The sequence below is a fragment of the Callorhinus ursinus genome, unplaced genomic scaffold (assembly GCF_003265705.2).
Source record: "Callorhinus ursinus isolate GAN/ISIS: 27379988/994484 unplaced genomic scaffold, GSC_fseal_2.0 scaffold41, whole genome shotgun sequence".
Taxonomy (NCBI): Eukaryota; Metazoa; Chordata; class Mammalia; order Carnivora; family Otariidae; genus Callorhinus; species Callorhinus ursinus.
In genome coordinates this window covers 11,969,062-11,994,980 of record NW_027397103.1, presented here as the reverse complement: position 1 = coordinate 11,994,980, position 25,919 = coordinate 11,969,062, and the positions used below count along the sequence as shown (strand labels likewise).

The 25,919-nt window shown below is 52.2% G+C and overlaps 1 protein-coding gene across 5 annotated transcripts in view; it reads left to right on the top strand.

Moving 5' to 3' along the window:
• Positions 1-25,919, top strand: part of PITPNM2 (phosphatidylinositol transfer protein membrane associated 2) — a 111,507-nt gene that overhangs the window by 63,763 nt on the left and 21,825 nt on the right. For all 5 annotated transcript variants that reach the window (XM_073881250.1, XM_025889794.2, XM_025889796.2 and 2 more), the window contains exons 3-5: positions 14,827-14,999; positions 22,925-23,139; positions 24,222-24,343. In XM_073881250.1, coding sequence (XP_073737351.1) covers positions 14,922-14,999; positions 22,925-23,139; positions 24,222-24,343 — 415 coding nt within the window. In that variant the 5' untranslated portion in view covers positions 14,827-14,921. The remainder of the gene's footprint in view (positions 1-14,826; positions 15,000-22,924; positions 23,140-24,221; positions 24,344-25,919) is intronic.

The following is a 25,919-nucleotide window of genomic DNA, read 5'->3' as shown; positions in this document are numbered from 1 at the left end:
CTAATGAGGACGTGGCAGCCTGGTGTGATAAACTGTAATGATGAGCTGTGCACATCTGAGAGCGAAGGTGATTGGGGCCACCCGGCATTGCAGGATCTCACTCAGGGCCAAGCTTGTCTCTTCCAAACACCCGCCTCCCCCACAGGAAAGGGGCTGGGCTGGCCCCGGATGCCCCCCATGCTCTCCGTGGAGATCAGCATTCAGCCCTCTGTCTGAGGCTTATGCCCCTGCACACAACACACTCTGGCGGAGAGGCAAGTCTGGTTCTGTGAACAGTCTGAGTCACAGACGCTGTCAAGAAACTGGGTTTGTTATTCCAGGGATGTGGCAAGGATCGTGCGCTATTCTTGGAGAATCTTTTTAGTTGCTCTGAGGAACAGCTAACAGAGCAGTTTGTAATTAGCACTTTGGCTGCTTAGTGGCATTATCTGCCTGAGGGGGGGCTTGGGGAACATTTACCGAGCGAACCTTCTTGAGTATCTACTAAGTGCCAGGCCCCTGTTGCCCAGAATCAGAGAATGTGAAAGGGCTGAATAGGACGGATGTGCTGTCATTTCTTCTGGCCGTGAAGGAGGCAGGCGAGGTCCCCGGTGTGGGGTTGCCCACGCTGTCAAGGAGCGAATCCGATCACTCGGGAGTGTGGTGAGCCGTGAGGGTCCTCCACAGAGGGGCGTGGCCTCTGGCCCAGGGCCCAGATCACCACAAGGAGCCAGCCATGTCGAGGCTGGGGTACCGGCATTTAACAGGCATGGCCGAGGCCAGACTCAGGAGCTCGCCTGGCTTACTCCAAGAGAAGGAAACACGCCGGATGCCTAGAGCAGGGATCTCTTTCCTTTTTAAGGATGAGTACTATTCCCCGACAGGTCTTTGATGACTCAGGCGTTGTCTGTCTGCTTGTGTGGCCGAGAGGCTCCCCGGGGGCTCTGTCTTGGTCCCCTGGACCCCTAGCACCTGGTATGGGGCCTCACATCTGGCCCTGGTATAAGATTTCTTGCTGGGAGAGGAGGTTGGAGCAGTTTGTTGAGACTAGAATTTTAGGACCTTATCTGCCAGGTTATGAGGTTGAGATTTTAACCTCAATAAATCGTCCAAATGGCCCCCCCTTGGTGCTGCAGTAGATTTGGGCTGGAACCAAGGAGTCTGTATTTTGAAAGAAATAGCAACCTTTATTTCCAAGATCAGTCAGAAACATTAAATGAAAACCAACTAAATACTCTTGGATGGAGTTTACGTGGGTTTTCCCTTGGCTCCAAGGTTTGCATTCACTACAAAGTAATCCGAGAGGGGGAAAAAAGTATTTTTTTCTAAATCATGCATCTTTGAGGGGCACGTGGGTAGCTCAGTCAGTGAAGCATCTGACTTGATTTTGGCTCAGGTCATGATCTCAGTGTCCTGGGATGCAGCCCCGTATCGGGAGTCTGCTTGGGCTTCTCTCTCTCCTTCTTCTGCCCTTCCCCCTGCTCATGCTCTCTCTCTGTCTCTAAGTAAGTAAATAAAATCTAAAGAAAATAAATAAATCATGGCATCTTTGTAAGAAAGTATTAAAGCTATCCTGTTTGCTCATATTGTATCCGGATTCTGATGCAGCCACCACGAATCCATCAATAAATATCTCTGGCCTTGAACACACCACTTAGGTGTTTTGTTCTTCCAAAAATGGGGCGCACTTGTCTTTTCCACCTTGGAGGATTAATCTGAAAAAGCAAGAGCATGAGGCAAAAAGCTTTTGTAAACCATAAAATGCTATTATTCATGCCAAGGGTATGTATCTATATAAATTGCTGTCCACTTAGATGATGATTGTTCAGTTCTTAAGCTGTTTCCATCTTGGCTTCACGGAAAGACAGACTTGACTCCAACACTTACTGAGTCACGGGGGACAAGGTACCTTGATGACATGGAGTCCTGGCTTCCTCAGCTATGAAAGTGAACACAACAGCCATGAAGTAGAATATTATTCTGGCATAAAAAGGAAGGGGGTACTGATCCCTGCTGCAGCATGGATAAACCTCGAAAACATGATGCGAAGTGAAAGAAAGCCAGACACAGAAGGCCACACACAGTGCACAAGTCCATCTGTGTGAGGCGTCCAGAAGAGGCAAATCCGTGGAAACAGAAAGCAGACTAATGAGAGCCAGGGAGTTGGTGGGAGAGAGCAGAGAGCGAGGGCTAACGGGACCCGGGCTTCCTTTTGGGGTGAGGGAACGTTCTGGAGCTGGGTAGTGGTGAGGGTTGCACCGTCTGTAAATGTACTAAAAACCACGGAATCAGACACTTTAAAAGGGTGAGTTGTATGGTATGTGAATTATATCTCAATAAAACAGATGAATGGGGGCACTCTCTCTGACGCAAGGCATTTGTGAGGGTTAAGTGACTCCTAATTTATTCGGGTAGCCTGACAGTGTAGCATGGTTGAAGGGGTTTATAAGCCAGGGGACCAAGCAGAAGGTCTGGTTTGCCACGTGCCGGAGCGTGGGGTATGATGAGACCCTGGTAGGGCCTCCAGGAGCGTCAGCGTTGGGTGGACTGGACATTTCCTCCTGCGGCCTCCTCACACTATTCCTGAGAGACTGCTGTGCAGGGAGATGTGGGGCGGGGGGATCTGAGGCTCTGACCGCTCAGTTGCTCTACAGTGTGTATCTCTAAAGCGCACTCCAGCTGGTTACTGGGATCCAGCAAGTTTGGGAGCCGTGGCTTCAGGCACTACGGGGAGCTGTGGGGAGTTTCTCAGAGCTAGAGGACTTTCATGCTCTACTGCACCTGCACCCCACTGGGCTGTCGAAGCTGCAGAAGGAATCGTGGGGCATTAGGTGTGCGGTAGGCTGAAGGGGGCAGGACTAGGGACACCGGCTCCTAAACTCCCAACATGGGGTTTGTGCCCCTCCAGATTTGAGGTCAGCCCCACAGGGCTACTTGCAGGCTGCCCAATACCAGCTGTGGTTTTTTTTTTTTTTTTGGAAGAAAAAACAAATCATAATTTACAGCTGATGGCTGATCAGCTTGGAGCCAACTTGGAATCTCGCACACAGTCGGCTCGGAGCTTTGTCGGTGGGTGGCTGAGCAAAGAGAACCTCGTCCAGGCAGAAATGTATTGAAGGGCGGTGCTACCTGCCTGCCACCTGCACGCGCTCCATCAGTGGGTATGAAATGCAGGAACTAACGGAGGTCTGGAGGTGATGAGGACTGAGAGTTGGCTTAGCCATTTGGGCTCCAGACGAATGAGGAGTGCGATGGTGAGCCCGACCAGTGCAGTTGCACTGGGGTGGTTGGTCGAAAAGAGATTGGGAAAGTGGGAACCACAAGTAGAGGTAAGTCTTAAGAGGATTTTTCCTAGAAAGGGGGAGCAGAGAGAGGGGGTGGTACCGAGAGAAGAGAGTGGGGTTAAGAGGGCCGTGGGATTTTGTTTGGTTTTTGTAAACTTGGGAGCGAGCGGTTCCTTGCATGTTTGCGTGCTGAGGGGGCAGGGGTCCAGGAGAGAGGCACAGACTGATGGCAGGCCCGCCCCCCCCCCATGGCGGCCACCAGGAGCAGCAGGTGCAGGTGGGCTGGTGGATTCGATAGTGGGAATTTGAGGAGAGACGGAAGGGGACCCGAGAGAAGGTGCACGATAGCCAGTGGGAGGCTCAGGGGCTGGATCAGCATAGCAGGCTTGCCGGGCGCTGGGCCCACCCGAGGTGTGTGGTCAAAACCCGAGCCCAGGCTGGCCCGGGAAGTAAGCCCTCAGCCCCGTTAGCTGCCGTTGTCGCTGACATTTACTATGTTATCGTCACGCCGTCGTTATAACAAGTGGTCGTAACCAGTGGTGGTGAAATCCCAGCTCTGCCTCTCGGCGCGCTGGGCGCCCTAAAGCTTCTGTTCCCCTGGCGGGTTGATGAGCGGAGGCGCTCTGGGGTGGTGTCCGCAGGGCGGCCAACGCCTGCCGATGAGCCAAGCTCCGTGCCAGGCACCAAGGTCACCGAAGCCCCACCCGCCTGGAGGTGCTCCCCACCTTCAAACATCTAGGCGTTCCCCCTTCTTCCATCCCAGGGGCTGGGGGATTCTCCCCTAGAGGGGTGCTCTTCTCCAAGGCCAGCATGGCTCCAGACGCAGGTCCTTAGGTGAGTGACGTGTGCTCTGCTGACAGAGGATGATCTGGATGTTGCTACTGCAGTGGTAGCACCTGGCCGAGGCAACCACGGGGCGGGAGGCTCCTGAGCACGCCCCAGCCGAGGGGGCCAGCCGGCAACCGGGCTTTCGGGCAGGGTCCCTCTGGGGTTGTGTTTCCCTTGTCACATCTCAGCGGTGTGACAAGAGCAGTGGCATTTGGCTTGTTTGAGCTGGACTCTGTGCCTGCCGTGGGGAGCACCCCCTGGAGGCCAGCGTGGTGATGGTTACAGTAGGAGTGACCAGCAGGGCTCCTGAGGGGCAACGAGTAGAGAGCAGGAGGGGAGTTCTGGCTGGAGGATCTGGGTCTCAGTTTTAACTTCCTCACCTGCAAATCTCCTCTCCCCTTTTCCCGACAAGCAAGGTCGGAGCTTGCAGGCCTGGCAAGGGAGTGGGAGTCAGGAATTTGGGGTGCCAATTGCCCTGGGCTTGTGGCTGTCCTTGAGCAGGGCAACCTGTCTTCTCTGGGCCTGCTTTGCTTTCAACCACGGCGATGAAAAGCTCTCCCACGGAGCCCCCTGGCTGCCGTTTCGGTTGAGGTGTTACAGAAGAAAAGCTACAAAACCCTCAAGCTTTTTCTGAGGATCCTGCCCCCCCCCCGACAGGTCAGTGCGTGCCCTGCGGTGTCCCCTCTCCATCCCATGGCTTCTGATGGCCAAGTCCTGTGGTGGCTTGGCAGTCTTCCCCAGCCCAGCACTCCGGGCACACAGCGATGAGATTTACGGCCTTCCCTGGGATGTTGGGGCCTACAGGGGGGGCCCAGGGCTTTGGGGCTCCATGAGTCTTTGTTTCATTGCTCAGGCCAGGCAGGGGGTGAGGCTGGGTCCTCCAGCTCTCAGGTCTCAGTCTCATTTATTAGGTGACCGTTGGACTGGAGTTGCCTCCAGAAAATTTTGGTGGAAGTCCACCATCTACCAGCTAAAGATGGAACACTCTGGAGGCAGCGATTGGAACCCTCCCCCCACCCCTGCTCCTTCCAGCTCAGGGGATGTGCCCGCCCCTGCTTTGACCCCCGCCCCCACCATGGGACAGTGAGACAGCTGATGAGTGCTGACTTCATGCATACATTCCCCCATCCCTGGTGGGGCTGGTCCCTGGGGCACAAGGAACTGCTCCTTTCCTCTACACCCTCCCCATTTGTCTGGAGCTAGCCGTCCCCTAGATGTAGAGGGTGGGGGCAGATGAAGTTCCGTTACCCACTTCGGCCTCTGATTAGGGAGGGGCCTGCAGACTTGGGAAGCCGAGAGCAGAGGAAGAGGGCTTTCCCGGAGGATGTGGAGGAGAGACCCAAGAGACCCAGAGGGGATGTTCCAGACGCACCAGAGGCTGCCTCGGTCCCTCTCTCCCCCGCCAGCCACCCTCCACTCTGTCACAGACTTCTAGGCAGGCTCCAATGGCCTGGCTTGGAGTCACTTCCAGACCTAATGGCCAGAATGCAGCTGAATTGCGTTTGGACAGATTCCATCCTCTGCTGTCTCCGCACAGCCTCACTCCTAAATTCCATCTGTGACGTCAAAGCCCAGCTAATCATGGAAAAACAGATTAAGTTCAGTAAACTCAATTTTCTTCTTCCCCTCCCAGTCCGGGTGTCTCACCACGGCCTTCGCTCAAAGAATGGTCTTGCCCACCTGCTGGGTCGCGCGCACTTTTGAGCTCAAACCCAGCAACCTGCCAGGCTCTACCAAAATCCCTCCAGCCTGGCCACCCCAGCCCCTTTCCCCCCATGATGCCTGGAGGTCCCTGAAGCCCAGGGAGGCCCCAAGACGTGTCCTGACCTTGACTCCTCAGGCAGAACGTGGTGTTTCTGGTCACCCGCAGGCTCCTTTTGTCTTCCTTATATGGGTCCTGATGGGACAGGCTGCCTGAGGAGGAGGAGGGTGACACCCCTTCCTGCTGGGCCTTGTGCCTTGTCCGGGGCTGGGCTCAGCCCTGATTCCTCCCTGATCACCATGCCAGGTGGCTCTCCCTCTGACATCATCTGGCCCTCCTGCTTCCTCTAACACACTGATGACCATGGGGGCTGGGGTCCTTCCTAGGGTCATGAATACAAGGCTTCCGGAAAGCCAAGTGCCGTATCGGAGGCTCATGGGAAGGTCCATACCTGCCCTCCCTGGAGAGGGCCTGCGGGGAGGTGCATATGGGTGCGTCTTGGGCACAGTGGTCACTCAGACTCCTCGCCCAGCTTCCCTCGAAGAAGGGCCTCGGGAAACGTGTGTTTTTCTTTCTTCCCTCTCACTGCGCCAGGCACCAAGAGCTGCCCTGTGGGAAGCAGCAAAATATAATTCTGTCTAACCCATCACAGCGCCAGTGGGGACGGAGATGAAATGTGTGTCTCACACACACCCAGGCAGCCGGAGTGGGTGTAATGAGATTGTCTGCGGGTTCAGCCGCTGGTTGAAGGGGGCTTGGGGGACAGGCAGACACACAAGTCACACTGCCTTCTCTCATTGGGGGCCTGGGTTCCGCCTGCACCTCTTGCTTCATGCTCAACCAGGGAGAAAGCAAGGGGACCCTGTCGTGCCTACCAGGTTCCTGTTGTGTCTGTGAAACCAAGCAGGCACCTGCCAAGGGGTCGTCTGTCCTTTGGATGCCTGTGCCCTGGGTGCTAGGCTGTCTTTCCTTGATGGCGGTGGGCTTAGTGGCTGCACCCGAGGTAAGCAGCTCAGCCAGAAAGCTATCCGGGCTCAGGCACCAGCCTTCCCGACCCTGCTGAGCACAGGAGCACCACCTAATTGCTAGCTGAGTACTGGGTGGAAGTGGGCTAAGCATTTTATGTGCATTATGTCATTTAATCCACAAAATAGTCCAACAGGGCAGGTGCTATTCTCACCTACTATTTTGCTATTTTGTAGAAGATAAAATGAAAGATCAAAAAGTTTAAACAATTTGCCCACGGTCACAGCTGGGAGGTGGCGGAAGGTCTGGCTGACTCAAAGTGCGTGATTTTTAACAACTACATTGACTGTCCTTCTCTGGCTGGTACTCAGACTCCTGCTCAAACTCCACTTGCTGCTGCCTTGTAAAAAGTCGACTAATAAAGAAAAGTACAAGGAAAAGTTGCCCCAAATTCCATCAATCTGAGATAACCCTCACCAGCATCCAGTGAGCATTTTTTTAGACTCTTTATACAAACACACACATACAGAGTAGTAATAACTTAACAACAACAAAAAAATGGGTCTTACTCAGCATGCAGTTTTAAAATAAAAAAATCAAATTTAATTTTCTTAAATTTAACTGAAGACATTCATTTGTGTGTACTTGAAAGGAAACGGAAGGAAATTACTAAACTTCAGAAATACATTTCTTCCTCTTTAAGTGATAATAGTTCCTAAAACTTTTAGTTCCTAAAGTTCCTTAAAGTTAATGCAGAAAAGAGAAAAACTGTTTTTTAAGAGAAAAACTTTTTAAACAGCTTTATTGAGATACAATTCACATACCGTACAATTAATTCATTTCAAGTGCACAACTCAGTGGGTTTTTGTATACTACATTATTACTTTTAAAAAATTGTAGTAAATTTATGACATAAAATTTGCTCCTATAAACATGTTAAGTGTACAATTCCATAGCGTAAGTACATTTACGATATTGTGCCGCCACCTCCCCTACTGTTTCCAAAATGTTTTCATTCCCCAAATCCCATAAATAATGCCTCCTCAATTCCCCAGCTCTCCCCAACCTCTGGTAACCTCTAATCTACTTTCTGCAAGAAAAACTTTTAACAGGTTGGAATCATTTTTTTTTTTTTTAACGAACAAACTTAATTTTTTAAAGCAGTTTTAGATTCACAGCAAAACTGAGAGGATAGTACAGAGAGTTCCCATACATCCCTCTGCCCCACACATGCACAGCCACTCCCCCATCAACATCCCCCACCAGAGTGGGACATTTATCACAATTGATAAACCTGTATTGGTACATCATTATCACCCAAAGCCCATGGTTTGCATTAGGGGTCACTTTTTGTGTTGTACATTCTCTGAGTGTTGATAAACACATAATGATGTGTATCCACCATTCTAGTATCATACAGAATAATTCTACTGCCCTAAAAATCCCTGTGCTCTGACTGTTTATCCCTCATTAATTTTTTAATCTATATAATGAACCAGCTTTCATGCCATCCGCCTGTGTTTTTTCCACTTTCAATTTCAGTGGGAAATTTTAGTTATTTTATTATTTGTGTACATTGTCAGGGTTTTTATATTCTATTCAATAACAATAATTGCCCCAATTTCAAAATTATTAATTCAGTATTCACTGGGGTTCCTCCATTGATGAACTTATTTTTGATTGGTTGGATTTCAGCATCAAGTAATTTTTTTAAGACTTTGTGGATGTCTAAGCCTCTGAGTTTATGTTACAGAATGTCCATTAACTTTATACTCAAAGGACGGTTTTGCTGGGTATAAAATTCGGAGTCACAGCTCTGTAGCTATTACTTCACTGTTTTCTGAAACTGGGTTTCTGTGGAGGATTCTGAGTCTCCTCAGCTCACCTCCCTGCTCCCCTAGTTATATGGTTCTTTCTTTATCCTTTAAGATCAGTAACTTTTTTTAAAGGTATATTATTTATTTGAGAGAGAGAGAAAGCTTGCACTGGCAGGGGAAGGGGCGGGGGGAGAGAGAGAGAGAATCTTAAGCAGGCTCCAGGCTTAGTGTGGAGCCTTGCATGGGGCTCAATCTCATGACCCTGAGATCACGACCTGAGCCAAAACCAAGAGATGGACACTTAGCCGACTGCACCACCCAGGCACCCCAACATCAGTAACCTTTTAAGGATGTCTTGGTGTTAATCACACCACCAAGTTTCCCTGGGCCACAGAATGGCAGTTCATTTGTAGAGTCAGTTGTTTTTTTTTTTTTAATTACAGGGGATTTTTCTATTATATATTTGTATACTTTTCCCCTTTCCATTATTGTATTTTCTTTACCAATTATGTATATGTTTGATTTCCTTTTGCCTCCTATATCTGTCACTTTTGTCTTATTAGTCTTCTCCATTTAATCTTATGTGATTTCTTGCAGCCCACCCACCACATCTCTAGTTGTTCATGCTCTGCTTTGTCATTTAATCATTGCTTATAATATGGTTTTTAAAAAATATGTGATGTATTTATCTTTCTCATTTTCTACTAAGCTGTGTTAACTCACCTTTCAGCCTTCATCTCCTTCTTTTGTCAAATAATTTCTTTTTTAAAATTTCGGCATCTCTTTTCTTACACCCATCTGCCCCTTACCAGTTCTTAAGAGATTATATCTGTAATTTCTCTGGGTCTATGACTCGTTTTTTCTGAAGTCTTTCTGATTTCTCTGGATGATTCCTCCTGCTGTGTGTTCTTCATTTGCCCTCCATCCCACCCTTAATGCATGGGACCCACGTGAATTCCTTTGTGATTATTATTCTTTAGCTACCTTCTAAATAGCAGCCTGTGAAAATGTGGGGAGTGGTCCAGAGCAGTCTGCAGCTGCATTATGGGCTACTTACTATCTGGAAGGCTCTCTCCCCAAGCTTTTATTTATTCTCTGCCTAGGGATTCTGTCTCTCTCAGGTTTCAGGGTTCATACGTCATAATGGTTCTCAGCAAAGCTCTTTACATCATTGGCTGTCTGTGTTATGACCAACCCCTCGCTGCCCCTTTTCTCTCCCCACCCTCACTTCACTCCCAGCACCTCCCTCAGAGGGAAAATGAGTTTCTGTCATAGAAATGGCCTGTGGGTGTGATTTCCCATCAACTCCCACCCCATTTCCATTCCACAATGTAAAATCACATCTCTGCCTGTGCTCGGTTGTTTACAGCAGCACTATTCCCATCAGCCCCAAATTGGACATTACCCGAATGCCCATCAACAATGGAGTGGTTGAGTCATTTACAGTACATCCACCCAATGAAATACTAGACAGCAATGAGAACAGTCTACAACCACATGCAATAATTTGGACGAATCTCATGAACATGATGTTGGTCAAAACAAGCCAGAATCAAAAGAGCACATACAGTAGGCTTCCATATGAAATTGCTCAAAGACAGCTGGGTGTTGGCAATCCATTGGCTTCAATCTCATATAAAGTACAAAACAGGCAAATGGCAGGACAGTGGTTGTCCACAGTTGAGGAGACGTGACTAGAAGGGGACACACGGGGGGGCTTCTGGGGTTGTTATTTTCCCGTTTCTTGATCCTTGCTGGTCCTACAGGTGTGTTCAGTTTGTGAAAATATATCTATACTTACATGCACTTTTTTGTATGTATGTAATACTTCAATTAAAAATTTTTCTTTGGAAAATCAAATGACAGGGGGATGCCTCTCCTTGCCTGGGGTAGTATCCACAGCCCTAGGTCCTGATTCCCGCAGGAGGATCATGGCCGTGACTTTCAGGAAGTGATATTTACCTGGGGGGTCCTAGGAGGAGGCCCATGTAAGCTCTCAGCATGTAGCTTTCTTCCAGTTCAGACTCTGTGGTGTCTGTGGTTTGGGGGCATAGCGATTTCCTTGTTTCATCAGCCGAGGTGACTGCCCTTTATCTGTAGTTGGTGTTTTCGAGGGAGGGCAGTAGAATGGAAATGCTCCTACTCCACCATCTTCAGTAAGAAGTCAGGATAGATTCCTGAACCCACTGGCATGGGTGTTGTTGTAAAGAAACGGGCCTGACTTTCCTAACTAAGTAAAATGCTGGTACTTGTTGAGACCCCTTTAGAGTGATCGCCTTGAAGGACAACACCCAGGGTGGCCAGTGCTCAGAGATCAATGGCCATCTCCTGAGTTCTGCTCCACTCGCTGGGAGCTTCTCCGTGGAAATGCTGGGTGTGACGTTTATGCTTTATGGTCACACCCTGTCTGAGGAGTGTGTCTCTTCTCCCCGCACTCCTGGAAGCAAGTGACAGTCTCTCGTCACCCTGCTCCTGCCCCACCCCCGGCACTGAACTTCGTGGGTGCTCAGCTACAGGGAACTGCCGCATCTCAGCCTTGAGCACTGTCCTCTCCTGTGGTGAGTGGCTGTAGGGTGGCCTCGGTGTGTTTACACCAGCCCCAAACACAGAATGCGGCATGACAGCGCAGGGGGCACACTGGTGGGAGGTCACTTTGACGGTGTGGCACGTTGGTGCCTCGGGGCCTTTGCTTGGCTTGTACTGTTCCTTCTCCTGGAGCACGTCCTCCTTGCATCTACTCATCCTGGGGTTCCAGGAAGCCCCGCTCACGTCACTTTGAAGCTCCACCTTCCCTCAAGCCTTTCCCTAGTCCCCTCCGTACTGACAAATGCCACCCCTGGCTGGTCCACTTTTCTCATCCGGTGACACTTGTAACCCTGGAAAGCTGCTGGTGTCATCCCCATTTGCTGTATGGAGAGACCGAGGCTCAGCAGACACAGCCGCGTGTCCTTGGGGGGACACATGGCTAACAAAGGTTTTGTTGGCTTTTGAGGTCTGATCCCGGAGTGGAGCTCCCCCCGTGAGGTCCCGTCACATGGGGTCACTCATGGAGCTCTGATTCCTCCCTCCTGTTCTTAGTCACCATGCACTGAGCTCTAACTGTGCAGCACTCTGCTCTTTCCTTCTGTCTGTCTGGGTACCTGCCGGTGTAGCTCTCTGGCGACTCGTGGGCAGAAACACTATCTCTCACCCTGTGACAGGTGGAGCTGCGTCCTAAGCGTCACGGGGTCTGCTGGTCTCCTGGCCGTCGTGGGGCCGGCGCCCTTGGCTTTGCCCCCCGCTTCGAATGGACACTTGGTCAGACTTGTGTGCAGGCAAGCGTGGGCAGGTCATTTTCCATGGAGCCGTTAAGACCGCCAAGGGCGGATTGCTTAGACTCCTGCAGTTTCTCAGGAACTTTTAGGGATTGCATATGACTGCTTTGTCATTGAGCCACTGAGGTGATGATGAGACTTGTCCCAGGTCACGGCGTTTCTCCTGAGGCCCCACAGACGTAGGTGTGCGTGCCACCCTGTCGTGCAGGGCGTGGTGCTTCTGTGACAAGCCTCTGGTACCTTCCGGGCAAGGTGGTCCTGGAGCTTAAACGAGGACCACATGGAGAAGCTGCGGAGGCACGACCCTCACAGAACCTCATCCTTACCCCTGCTGCCAGCCCTCATCTCACTCAGCTTCTCCCAAGCCTGCGGTTCTCTCTCCCCAAACCCCGTGCCTGTCCCACCCTCTCGGCCAGTTGGAAGCTCATCCCCCTGGCAGCTCGCATGTCTTGCCGCCCGTCCGGCCCCAGCCTCTCATGGGAGGAGGTGACGCTGTGGGGACTCCAGGCCATCTCCTCTGCCTCCGCTTCCAGCCAGGCTTGAGCATAGGCCTGTGGGCCTCGGGGCAGGCGGGTCTCAGAGCCGAGAGGGGGCAGCCCACAGCCTCCGCTTTCTTCTCCTGGACATGTCAGCTAGGGCCCGAACCCACATGCCCTCTCATCTTGGGCTGGACCCACCTGCCTTGAGGGAAGTTTAGTGATGGTCTCTTGGCACTGGAGCGTGGCCTCTGGAGAGTTCGCCCCTCCCTTTGTGGTGAGTTCAGGGGTTCGGGTTGATCAGGGGAGACACAGGACCGGGGGGGGCAGTAACAACAAGCGTTTGGCGGCGTTTGGACAGCTCGCTTGAGAGGGAAAGTCCCTCCCGGCAAGGGGCCTTCCAAACGCGGTGATGTGTGACCACCACCCGGAAGGGAGGGAGAGTCGGCCAAGGGGCTCATGTGGGTAGTGACGTCACTCAGGAGCATGATGGGGAGCCTCTGAGTCACAGAACTCTCTCGCTTGAGGTCTTTTATTTATTTATTTTTAAGATTATTATTTATTTATTTGACAGAGAGAGACACAGCGAGAGAGGGAACACAAGCAGGGGGAGTGGGAGAGGGAGAAGCAGGCCTCCCTCTGAGCAGGGAGCCCGATGCGGGGCTCGATCCCAGGACTCTGGGACCATGACCTGAGCCGAAGGCAGACGCCCAACGACTGAGCCACCCAGGCGCCCCTCCTTTGAGGTCTTTTATTGCCCCAGGGTTTGTCTGATCTATGCCTAGCAGATGTGGGGTGCAGTTTCGTGGGTGATGTAAAGTCAGTGAACTCTAATTAGCTAGAAAGATGTTTATCTAGGGGGAGCCTGCGTGGCTCAGTCAGTTAAGCATCCGACTTTTGATTTCGGCTTGGGTCATGGTCTCAGGGTCGTGAGATCGAGCCCCGAGTTGAGTTCCACGCTCAGCAGGGTGTCTGCTCAAGATTCTCTCTCTCTCCTCCTGTCCCTCTCCCTACTCACGCACACACATACTCTCTCTAAAATAAATAAGTAAATCTTTAAAAAAAATGAAAATGAAAAAATAAAAAGATGTTTACCTGAACCGTATTTAAAGCAGCTGGATGTGTGAGAGCTTGAGTTTGTTGCTGGGGGCTTCGGGCTAATAGTCCTACCTGCTATGTAGACGTGAATAACACAGGGGCCATCTCTGGCTTATGTATATAATACTCCCGATCCCTCAGTCTCTCTCCCTAGGTGGCTTATTAAAGAATTTCTTTCAGCCCTGTGTGGCCATTGTCCCAAAAGTTCTGGTACATTCTTTTCCCTCAATCTCATTAGATAGTAATGCCTTAGTGCCTGGGTGATGCTCAGAACTCAGACAGATGGTGCCCCAGGGAGGCTGCCTGCCTGGCTGGACCCTCGCTCTTATCACTTAGGGAGCGTCACCATGAATCTTCACTGACTGCTGTCCCCAGCGTGGTCCTTCTAAAATGCTATCCTGATTCTGCCACCGCCTATCTTGGAAGACTTCACTCACCTTCCAGTTAGCAGTGTGTAACCTCTCTGGGGGTAACCATGTATATTTACAGCAAAGCCCCCACCATCTAGGGGATGGATTATGATGGGTAATTCCATTTTCCAGATCACTGAGACTATGCCTCCTTCAAGCCTTGCTTGTGTGTTTTCAAATTTGATTGCTTTCGGTGCAGATCTTCATCAAATATAGTCTTTGTCATCTTAAATAGAAGCTTCTATGAGTACATGGTTTATTTTTTCAAAAGCCTTATTGAGATATAGTTCACACGCTATGCAGCCCGCCCACGGATCTTGTCTCTTCTACCTCCAAGACCGAGCCTGGTGTCGGCAATAGAACAGGTGTCGTAAATAGTTGTTGGACTGAGCTGGAACCACACTTCAGATCACCTCTCTTGGAGAAGTCAGGGTCTTCTGCCTGGAAGCAGTGGTGCCCCTCTGTGCCTGGTGACGTGCCCGGAACTGATTGTCCCAACACCGGAGGGTTCCCAGGCTGCTGATGTTTAAATTTCTCATGTGGGTTTTCCATACTTCTGTTGGTCCTCCCTTCCTTCCTGTGGCCAGCTGCAGTCACTGGGCCTGCCTCCAGCAACACCAGAGCCCCGGGCCACTGCCGCTGCAGCTTGCTGGAACAGCATATAAACGAGAGCGCCATGCTCTTTACGCTTAGGGGATGCGACACCCTCCCACCGCGCGGCCCTCACTCGTGGGACGACAACCCTTTATTTCCCTGTGGCTGATCAGGGTTCACATAGCTTCCACAAGATTGCTGAGCAAGCAAGGAAGATGTAGGCCGGGGAGGTGAGGGTATTTGTTCAAGGTCACGCCATGGGCCGCTGGTGGAGTGGAGACCAGGTCTTTCCTCTGTGCTGTTGTGCCCACCAGCCTTTCAGGAAGTGACTCTCCTGCCCTCTTTTTCTCCCTCTCAGGGGTCCTCGGTGAATTTTGTCATGGTTATTTAAGGAACCTCGCCTAGAAGTCCCAACACGCATTTCCCCATCGACGGGAAGGCTTGGACTCCAAGATGATTATAAAGGAATATCGGATTCCTCTGCCCATGACCGTGGAGGAGTACCGCATCGCCCAGCTGTACATGATACAGGTGGGTCTTGGGGCCAGGGCAGGCCACGCGGGGCACACAGCTCCCCACACCCTGGGGGGGCGGGGGGGTGGCATTGCGGCCTTGACAGCCCAGTGTCTGCCCAGCAGGCTCCTGGTAAATGTGTGAACTGCATGGCCTTCTGGCTTCCCAGCACGATGCCAGGAACACAGCAGAGTGCTGTGGATGTTTGTGGCATTGGGACATCTCACCAGTGCTGCATTTGGTACTAACACTGCGTTTAATACCCGACCTCTCACCGATTCAGATACTATCTATGTGTTCGGTCAGCTTGAGCTGCTATAACAAATACCACAGACTGGGGGCTTAGACAACAGACATTTATTTCTCAGCGTTCTGAAGGCTAGAAGCCCAAGGTCAAGGTGCTCGCAGAGTGGTGTCTGGTGAGGGCCCTCCTCCTGGCTTTGCCTGGATGGCCACCTTCTCACTGAGTTCTTGATGGTAGGAGGGGCAAGGGGGCTCTCCAGGGTCTCTTCTGGGAGGGCACGAATCCCACTGTGAGGGCTCCATCCCCATGACCTTATCAAATTCCAAAGCCTGACCTAGTACCATCACATTGGAGGTTGGGGGCTTCAACATATGAATTTTGAGGGGACACAAAAATTCAGTCCATTTGACAGACAGGAAGGTGTGAGCCAAAGAAGGGAAATGACTTGCCCGGGAGCACCTGGCCTATTTTCTGGTTCCCTAGGCTGCCGGCAAGACAGCAGTATCCACCATGTGGCTGATGTATAGTCACAGATGAGTTTGAGGGTGACCGATTCCTATGACAAGCCAGAGGATACCATGCACCTCCCCTCCAGCCCCCGCCCAGACGTTGGGGGCCTCCCTACTCAGAGCCTGGCTGACCTGGGACACAGAGTGGGAAGACCCGGGATCGGGTTGCAGGTGGTCCAGATATGACCCCGCTCCTACCCCCTGGGGTCCTGCTCCTCAGGGGAGGACCTCCTCCCCAGCTGCCCTGCCAGCATTGTGCTCATCCTTGGCGCCCCCTTTGCCCAGCCGGGCAGCTTTCCTCCCAGTGGGGAGTCTGATTACGAACCTGTTCTCACCTGGCTCTGCTCTTCTGGGCATACAGATGGCTCGGTGCCACCCCTAGACCATGGTGTCACACGGGGCCCTTGGTGCGGCCGGCAGGGCTCCACCCTCCACCCCTGGAACTGCTCGGTGGGCACTCACCCACCTACCCGGGTCTGGGGAGTTAGTAACGAGCTCCCTGCAGAGCCCAGACCACTAGTCCCTTCTGGAAGGAGCCCCATGAAGCTACCAGAGTTTGAGCAGCGCCCCCCCCCCCAGCATGGGGAGGTTGAGTAGGAAGAGAATGGAAGGTGAGCCAGCCTCTCTGGGGGGCTGTTGACTCCCCCTGCTTCAGAAGTGCCACTCGGTTCCCTCTTGAACCACTCACCCTGTAATTATTCCTAGAGAGCGGGGGGAGGAGAAGGGACTCACCTCAGCCCCCCAGCTCTGAGCTGTCTGGAAATTGCTCAGCCTGTTCAAGGACACTGTTCATCCTGTGGCTCCCCGGTTCCCACCCAAGCCAGGGGAACCCAGACCATGGCAGGCCTCCCTCCAGCTCCACCGTGCCCGCCAGCTGGCAGGACTGGGCCTCAGGATCCAGGGGCTCACTTTTAGCTCCTAAGATATCCCACAGCTTTTTGGAGCATGTGAACACCTCTGACTGGCTCCTCAGTAGCACCTGCCATCCTCACTCCCTTTTTTTGAGGTATTTTGTTCTTTTCAAAACATCTATCCTTACGCTTCCAATTAATGTTCAATATCCTATAGCCCCCCTACGTGATCCCTCCTGTGGGCCCGGGGCTGCCTGTGTGTGTTCGCTCATCCGAGCCCCACTGACACCTGTCTGTCTCTCCAGACGACCTCTTCCTCTGCTCCTGCCTTGGCACTGTCTTACCTACCACTGGCCCCCGAACTCCTGGGGGTGCCATCCACCATGGGGGGTGATGGACGAGCATATTATCTCCATTGTGTGACAGTTTCACAGGTGCAAACACGCATCCAAGCTCACCAGCTGCATCTTTACATATATGTGGTTGGTCATATGCCAATCATATCTCAGTAAAGCTGTTAAAACACTAAGTCAAATGCAGACTTTTCTGGGTTCAGCCTGGGCAGAGGGCTGGGTTACAGAGAAGAATGGAAAGAGCTTCCTGCTCTCCAGGAGTGCCATCGGGGAGGTGGATGTGCTTGCCAAGCGCCCCGGGAGAGCCTCCACTGTGAGCGGGGCCTCACGCGGTGGATAGGCCCTCAAGGAAGGCAACTGTGTTTCTGTGGAAAGAAGAGGAAATTTAGTTTCTTTGCTCCTGCCCCGCTTACTGGCTGGGGTGGCAGCTAGCAACGGGTCTGCCTTCTAAACTCACCACCTCCTCCATGGGCTCGGGAGCAAGGTGGGATGAGCTCACGTGTCAAATTGCTTCGTGCTGTGCCTGACCAGCGCTCAATATACATGCTGTTCAAGGCAACAACAACAAAAAGAAGAAGAAGAAGGAGGAGAAGAAAAGAAAAAAAGTTGGCCTGGCTGGGAGAGAGCCTTCCATCACCCGTGGAGGTGCTCAGCAGAGGCTTGCCTTGGAGGGAGTGATTGGCGGTGGCTTGGCCAGGACCCTGGACAGCTCCAAGAATTGCTCCTTTGGAGGGGGCCTTTGAGTCCTTCATCCAGTGCTTTTTCTGCACCAGGCCCATGGTGGCTCAGGTCCCTCCCATGCAGCCCCCAGATCCCACAGGATGGGGGAGGGGGGACTTCCCCACTCAGCCTGTGTGGGCAGGGGTCCTGAGTCAGGCCTCCCCCTGGGCACATGTGTGCCCCTGGGGAGCTGGGCTTATCTCTGACGCCTTTCTGCAGTCTCCCTGGGAGACTCCACAGCGCAGCTTGTGGGAATGGTTGGCAAGGGTGGGGCGGGTGGCTTCTGGTGTGGGCAGAGAAGGTCAGCACGATTCGAGAAGAGCTTACTCCTATGTGGCATGACTGAGAGCCTCAGCTGAGCAGGGGACTGGGCACCCCCGGATGCCATTGCCAGAGGGGAGCCAAGGGTCAGCCCTTTGGGGTGTTAGCTCCAAAGTTGGGGGAGATGCCCAGGCTCAGAGGGAACCGGTGATAGTTGAGGCCAGGACCCATTTGTTCATCCAGCTGGTCTTTACTGTGAAGGGGGGGAAGAAAGTGCTATGCAGGAAGTACAGACAGCACTCCCAGTCTGGGTCCCCGTGGCTCTGCCATTGCTAACTGTGGCCCTTGTGACCCCAAATGGCCTATGGTATCCATCTCCCATGAGTGACTTGTGTCCCCCCAAATTCATGTCCATCCAGAACCTTAGACTGTGACCTTATTTAGAAGCAGGGTCTTTGCAGATGTAATTAGTTCAGGACCTTGAGATGAGATCATCTTGGATTGAGAGTGGGCCCTAAATCTAATGACTGTTGTCCCTGTAGGAAGAGGAGAAGACAGAGACAAGGTGAAGGTCATGTGACAGTGGAGGCAGAGAGAGCAGAGTGATGTGGCCACAAGCCTAAGAATGCCTGGGGCCCCTGGACTGGAGGAGGCAAGGCAGGGTTCTCCCCTAGAGCCTCCAGAGGGAGCTTCTGGGATGGACGTGCTGGCTTTCTTAGGCAAGGAGTCTGAGGACAACTCAGGCTCAGGTCACCCGAATGGGCAGAGGCTTCTGTGCAGCCCTACAGAGGCCGATAGGACCCTCCCCACCCCTGCTCCCTGTCCACCGTCTCTTCTCCACCGTTGGCCCCCCAGCAGGCTGGGCACCCCACCTCGGCCCTTGGACACTCCATGTAGCCCTAGCTTCTCTGACCTGCATGTCCCCTTCTCACCGAACCACCCCGAATCCCAGATGTGTTTGTTTCCTGGGGCCACCATAATAAAGCACCACAAACCGGGGGGCTTAAAGCCACAGAAATGTGCTCTCTCAGTTCTGGAAGCCAGAAGTCCAAAATCAAGGTGTCGGCAGGGTTGTGCTCCTACTGAAGGCTCTAGGGGAGGATCCTGCCTTGCCTCTTCCAGCCTCTGGGGGCTGCCGGGGCTCCTTGGCTTACAGCTGCATCCCTCCCATCTGTGCTTCTATCTTCACTTCTTAGAAGGACATGGTAGGACATGGATTGGATGTAGGACCATAGATTGGATGTAGAATTTTGGAAACTGACACCAGAGAGAAGTGACTCGTCCAGGATGAAAGGGAGCTGGTCACAGAGTTGGGACTAGAATGCATGTCTTTGCTCGATAAATAATCGGGTACCAGCCTTGTGCCAAGGTGTTTTCATGCTGTGGGCTGAGCAGGCGCCCCAGAGTCAAACAGATCTCGAGTTCAGGCCCGGCTCCGCCACCTGGAAACTGTGTGCCTCAAACAAGTCACTCCAGCTCTCTCAGCCCCTGCCTTCCCATCTGCAAACTGGGGACAGGAGCATACTGCACCTTTCTCAAGGGGTTGTTGCAATCACGAAAGGAGAAAGTACATGGAAAGAAAGCACTCGCCACAACCGTAACAAACAAAACTACCGCGAGAGGCAGGAGCTCACAAAGTGTCTGGGGCACGGTCGCTGCTTTCATTACAGAATCTGGGCCATACTCCAAGGGCTCCTTTAAAGAGTGAGGGATGGCGCATCCCCGCAGACCCCATATGTGCCCTCCACCAGAGTCTTTCCTATTTTTTTTCTGAAAGGGACTCAGCTGCTCTGGGCCATGGAGATATAGCACATCTTTGTGCCCTAGGGGTGAGTCCGTGCTCTTGGAAGTGCCTCTGTGTGTGTGTGTGTGTGTGTGTGCGCTCGCGAGCACGCGCGCGCACGCATGGGTGTGTACACAGGAGTGTGTGTGTGTTTGTGTGCACATGCACACGCACACACCTGCTGTTCAGGAAGCTGACCAAAGATGGCCTCGGCGATGGCGTCATGTCACCATGGAAACAGATGCCAGGCTTAAAGTCACCAGGACCTTGACCACGAGGCTTTCTGCATAAGCAGAAACCTGAGCTTTTGGACACTGGGAAGAACATTTGTGGCAGAGAGACACGCAGAGGTGACCCAGGCATTGTCCCACTCAGGCGGTGCCGCCGCCGAGGCCCCTTCCCACACCCTGTGTTCGAGCTCTCTGAAACCCTAGTGAGTACAGACGCAACGTTGGTTTCTGTTTGTTTGTTTTATACCAGCCTGATTGAGATGGAAGTGGCGCACCACACAATTCACACATTTAAAGTGTACAGTTTAGGGGTTTTTAGCAAATTCATAGAGTTGTCAAACCATCATCACGATTTTAGAGCATTGTCATCACCCCAAAGAAGAAGTCACTCTCCGTCCCCCCACCCCATCCCCAGGCAACCAGTAATCTGCTTTCTGTCTGTATGGATTTGCCTGTTCTAGAAATTTCTTATCAGTGGGTTTGTACGCTATGTGGCCTTTTGGGTCAAGCTTCTTACACGTTGTTTTCAGGGCTCATCCACGTTGTGGCAGGTGGCAGCACCTCCTTCCTTCTTATGGCTGAATCATAGTCCATTGTGTGTATATAATTTGTTTATCCATTCTTCAGATCACGGACATTTGGGTTATTTCAACCGTCTGGCTCTCGTGAATAATGCCACGGTGAACATTCGTGTACAAGTTTCTGTGTGGACATATTTTCCTTTTCCTGGATGTATACCTAGCGCTGGAATTGCTGGGTCATATGGCAATTCTATGCTGAGCTTTTCTGAAGAACTGCTGAACTATTTTCCACAGCGGCTGTACTGTTTTACATTCCCATGAGCAGTATGGGGGCGGAGGGGGCAGTTTCTCCACATCCTCACCAACACTTGGTATTGTCTGTCTTTTTAGCCATCCTACTGGGTCAGGATTGGTATCTCGTTGTAGTTTTGATTTGCATCTCCCTAATGATTAGTGATGGTGAGCATCTTTTCATGTGCTTGTTGACAATTTATATACTTCTTTGGAGAAATGTCTATTCAAGTTCTTTGGCATTTTTAAATTGGGTGCTTCTTTGTTGTTGAGTTGTAATAGTTCTTTAATATTTTAGATACATTATTATCAGATACATTATTTACAGGAATTTTATCCCATTCTGTGGGTTCTCCTTTTACTCCCTCCATAATGTCCTTTGATGCACAAAAGTTTAAAAATTTTTATAAAGTCCAATTTATCTGTTTTTTGTTTGGTTGCTTATACGTTGGGTACCATATTTTAAAAACCATTGTCACATCCAAGGTCATGAAGATTTACTCCTATGTTTTCTTCTAAGAGTTGTATAGTTTAAGCTCTTACATTTGGGTCTTTGATCCATTTTGAGCCAGTCCTTTTTTATTTTTTAAGAATTTATTTATTTGACAGATACAGCGAGAGAGGGAACACAAGCAGGGGGAGTGGGAGAAGGAGAAACAGGCCTCCCACCGAGCAGGGAGCCTGACGCGGGGCTTGATCCCAGGATCCTGGGATCATGACCTGAGTCAAAGGCAGACGCTTAACGACTGAGCCACCCAGGTGCCCCTTTGTCAGTCCTTATATGTGATGTGAGGTAGGAATCCAACTTCACTGTTTTGCATGTGGATATGCAAATTGTCCCAGCAATATACTGGGACGTGCTGAAAAGACTTCTTTCCCTCATTGAATGATCTCAGCACTCTGGTTGAAAATCAGTGCATATAGTACATAGATATATGGGTTTATTTCTAGACTCTCGACCCTTTTCTTTGGACCTATCCTATGCCAATACTACATTGTTTTGTTTACTGTAGTTTTGCAGCGAGATTTTATGTAGGAAAGTGTAAATGCTCCAACTATGCTTTGTTTTGTTTTCAAGATTGTTTTGGCTCTTTGAGATCCTTCACTGATCCTTCCTGATTTTAGGATCAGTTTTTCCATTTCTACCAAAAAGGCCACTGGGAATTTTGACAGGGATTGCATTGGATCTGTAGATTGCTTTGGGGAATATTGACGTCTTAACAATGTTAAATCTTCTAATGCATGAACATGGATGTCTTTCCATTTATTTAGATCTTTATTTTCTTTTGGCAGTGTTTTTAGTTTTAGCGTGTGAGTGTTTCACAACCTTGTTAAATTTACCCAAGGTATTTTATTCTTTTGAACGCTCTTGTCAATGGAAATGGTTCCTTAATTTCCTTTCTGCATTGGTTATTTTTGTGTGTGGATTTTGCATCCTGCAACTTTGCTGATTTCATTTATTATGTCTAACAGGTTTGGGGGATTCTTTAGGATTTTCCATATATGGGATTTTGTCATTGGCAGATTGAAATTGCTTTACTTGTTCTTTTCCAATTTGAGTGCCTCTGATCATTTCTTTTTCTTGACTAAATTCTTGGGCTAGACCCTGCTGTACAGTGTTGAATAGAAGGAAGAGAGCGGGCATCCTCGTCTGATTTCTTTTTTTCTTTTCTTTTTTTTTTTTTAAAGATTTTATTTATTTATTTGAGAGAGAGAGAATGAGAGATAGAGAGCACGAGAGGGAAGAGGGTCAGAGGGAGAAGCAGACTCCCGCTGAGCAGGGAGCCCGACGTGGGACTCGATCCCAGGACTCCAGGATCATGACCTGAGCCAAAGGCAGTCGCTTAACCAACTGAGCCACCCAGGCGCCCCTCATCTGGTTTCTGATCTTGAGAACACTGTCAGTTCTGGGACCGACGGGAGTCAAAGGGGGGACTGTGCACTTGCAGTGCTGGAGCTCGGAGGGAAATCAAGTCCTGCTCAGTCTCCTGTAGGAGTGCTGGGAGGGGGGGTGGAGTCTGGGTCTGGATCTGGGGGTCCAGAAGTGACACAGGAAAAGCCAGCCTGGTTGGCCAAAGCCCTTCCTCCTCTCAGTGCCCCTGGGCCTGGTCTCCTCGGCCCCCTTCCCTTCTGCAGAGTGCTCTGGCCCCAACCCATCGCAAGCACTTTTGTCCCCGCAGAAGAAGAGCCGGAACGAGACATATGGCGAGGGCAGCGGCGTGGAGATCTTGGAGAACCGGCCATACACAGATGGCCCTGGCGGCTCTGGGCAGTACACACACAAGGTGTACCACGTGGGCATGCACATCCCCAGCTGGTTCCGCTCCATCCTGCCCAAGGCAGCCCTGAGGGTGGTTGAGGAGTCTTGGAACGCCTACCCCTACACCCGAACCAGGTGGGCCTTTCCCCACACCCCAAGCTGTTGGGCAGGGAAGGAACCCTGGGGGTGGCCCCCTAGGCAGGCTCACCCTCCACACTCCAAGGAGCCCAGGCTCCTGGGGAGCTGAGCCTCTGTTCCAGGAGCCTCTGTCCTCAGGGATCAGGCAGAAGAGGGGAGGGTCAACACCTAGATACCTCTCCACCTGCCCCAGGGAGGCCGGGAAGGCACGAGGCAAGCGAGGGTCCCCTGACACCCCTTTGCCCTCTGGGAAGGCTCAGGGAATACAAACCCCTGTTAATAATCACCTGACAATGGGGGACCATTAACCAACCATCTGGGAAGAAACCTGAACCAAGGATAGACCAGATGGCCCAGAGATTCCCTCCAACCCTGAGACCTTCAGTAACTGTGACATTGTTTTATTATATTCCACTTTGAACGGGGCTTTCTTTGGATTCCCAAAGAAAGGAGGCTCCTCACTCCATGGCCCCACCCTCACCCGTCCAGGGTAGCTGAGCAGAACAGACGGGGGGCTGCTCCCAGCTGGCCACCCACAGCTGTATAGGTGGGGGTCTCCATGAGACACCCCCCACTGGGTGAGGACCTGGGGCTTGTCAGAGGATCTGCTGAGGTTATTTCTCTTCCCAGAGGCACTTTCCTCCTCTGAGCTCATCTCCAGCCAAGAGAGAGGGGCTGTTGCCTTGTTGCAAGACCTGGTGGCTCGGGGGTGGGGGTTTGGGACGTGACATGTCACGGAGTGCTAGTCTGGATTCATGCCACGTGCTTGTGGCGTGTCTGTGTGCCTATGTCCCTACCGTGCCTGACACATGTGGACGATGGCCACAGGGTCCCTGGCAGCTTCCTATAATGTCTCCCTCTTCCCCCGAATCACATGCCCCCTGCCCCACAGCCTGGCCTCGGCAGTTCTCGGGACAAGGGGAAGGTTCCCGAGGTGGACGGGACAGGCGAATCTCGGCCACCACTCCAGCCCTTTCTCCCTTTCCTGCCCAGTGGGGTCCAGCAGGCCCTGACCCAGCCATCCCACAGCCACCCCTGCAAGCCACCGGTCCTGACGTGTGCTTCCCTTCCACACACAGGTTCACTTGCCCCTTTGTGGAGAAATTCTCCATTGACATCGAAACCTTTTATAAAACGGATGCTGGAGAAAACCCGAACGTGTTCAGCTTGTCTCCTGTGGAGAAGAACCAGCTGACAATCGGTAACCACCACCGCAGCCCCCCCACCCCGGGGAGGGCCAGGGCCCCATAGGGCCACTTCCCGGCTCTTCCTGCCTGCGTGACCCCTTGGTTCTGCCCCTGGTCTCTGGGCCTGGCAGGCTCCAGACTGGGTCCTGTCCTGGGTGGGGAGGTCAGAGTCCAACCAAGCATTGGGCACTGGGGGCGGCAGGACCAGCCTCCTTGGCCCCATGTTCCTGATGTGCACACCGACACTAGGTGCCTTCCCCACTCAAGCCCCTTCCCTCCATCCCTTCAAGGCGTCCTCCTCCCCGGGGTGGAGATGTGTGCTCAGGGGTATGGGGGCGGTGGGGGGACCTCAGGCTGACTGTCGAACCTAAGTGCAGTGGGCTTGGGGGGGCTGTGTCCCCTTGATGGTAGGTGGTCTCTGCTCCACTGCCCTCCAGCTCACTCTGTCATGAGGAGACAGCCCCGTGTGTTCCCTCTTTTTTAAGAGAGGCCAGAAATCAGGATTTGCATGTGAAATCATCCAGTTCCTAAATAAACGTATGCTGGCCACACAGACCACATCCGTGGGCCCCCTGCAGCCCAGCAGCCCCTGGTCTGCAACCTATGGGTTCTAGGCCCTATAGTGTGAGCCGCCGTGGGGGCGCTACCGGCAGGTGCGTGACCCGCGTTGGACAGGTGGCTGCCAGGGCCCCGGGATCACGCTCTCAGGCAGCCTCTGATGGGCAGGAAGGGCTTTTCCCTGGGCGCCCTCACCCGGCCCCCTCCCTCCTGCTGGAGTTTTCAGGCCCCACCGGGTTTCGAGAGCTACGTTAGTCAGCCCAGGCTGCCGCAACCAAGGACCACAGACTGGGGACTTAAACACAGATGCTCATGGTCTCACGGTCTGGAGGCCAGAAGTGGGGGCAAGGTGTCAGCAGGGTTGTCTCCCGGGGTCACTGAGGGAGAATCTGTTCCGGGCCCTGCCCCTACCTTCCGGTGGCCGCTGCTGATCTCTGGCATTCCTTGGCTTGGAAACACATCGCCCCAGTCCCTCCCTCATCTTCACGTGGCGTTCTCCCTATGTGCGCTGGTCTGTGTCTGAATTTCCCCTTTTTGTAAGCGTATTAGTCATCGTGGGGTAGGGCCTCCTACCCTAATGACCTCATTTTAATTTGATTACGTCTTTAAAGGCCTTATCTCCAAATGAGGTCAGATTCTGAGGAACTTGGGGGTCAGGACTCCAACATATGAACGGGGGGTGGGGCGGGGGGTACACATTCTACCCACAACAGGAGGGACGGACCCAGCGTGATACAGGCCCTCCACCAGCTCAGGTCTGGCCAGCCTCAGACACGGCCCGAGCCCCATGGGCTCCCTCCAGAGGCCACCTGTCGTGGCTCCTAAGTCTCTGTAATATGACTCATTCCCACCCTAGCCCGCCGCTTGGCCTTTGCCTGCCCACACAGGCCGCGCATGTGGCCTGCTCCAGGAAGGATCTCTGTCCCCCACCCTTGAATGCCACTGCCCTTGGGCCACTCCTGGCCCCTTGCTGGTTTCAATGGAGCCCATGGCTGTGTTTGCAAACCACAGCATGGATTCAGTGCAGGCCAG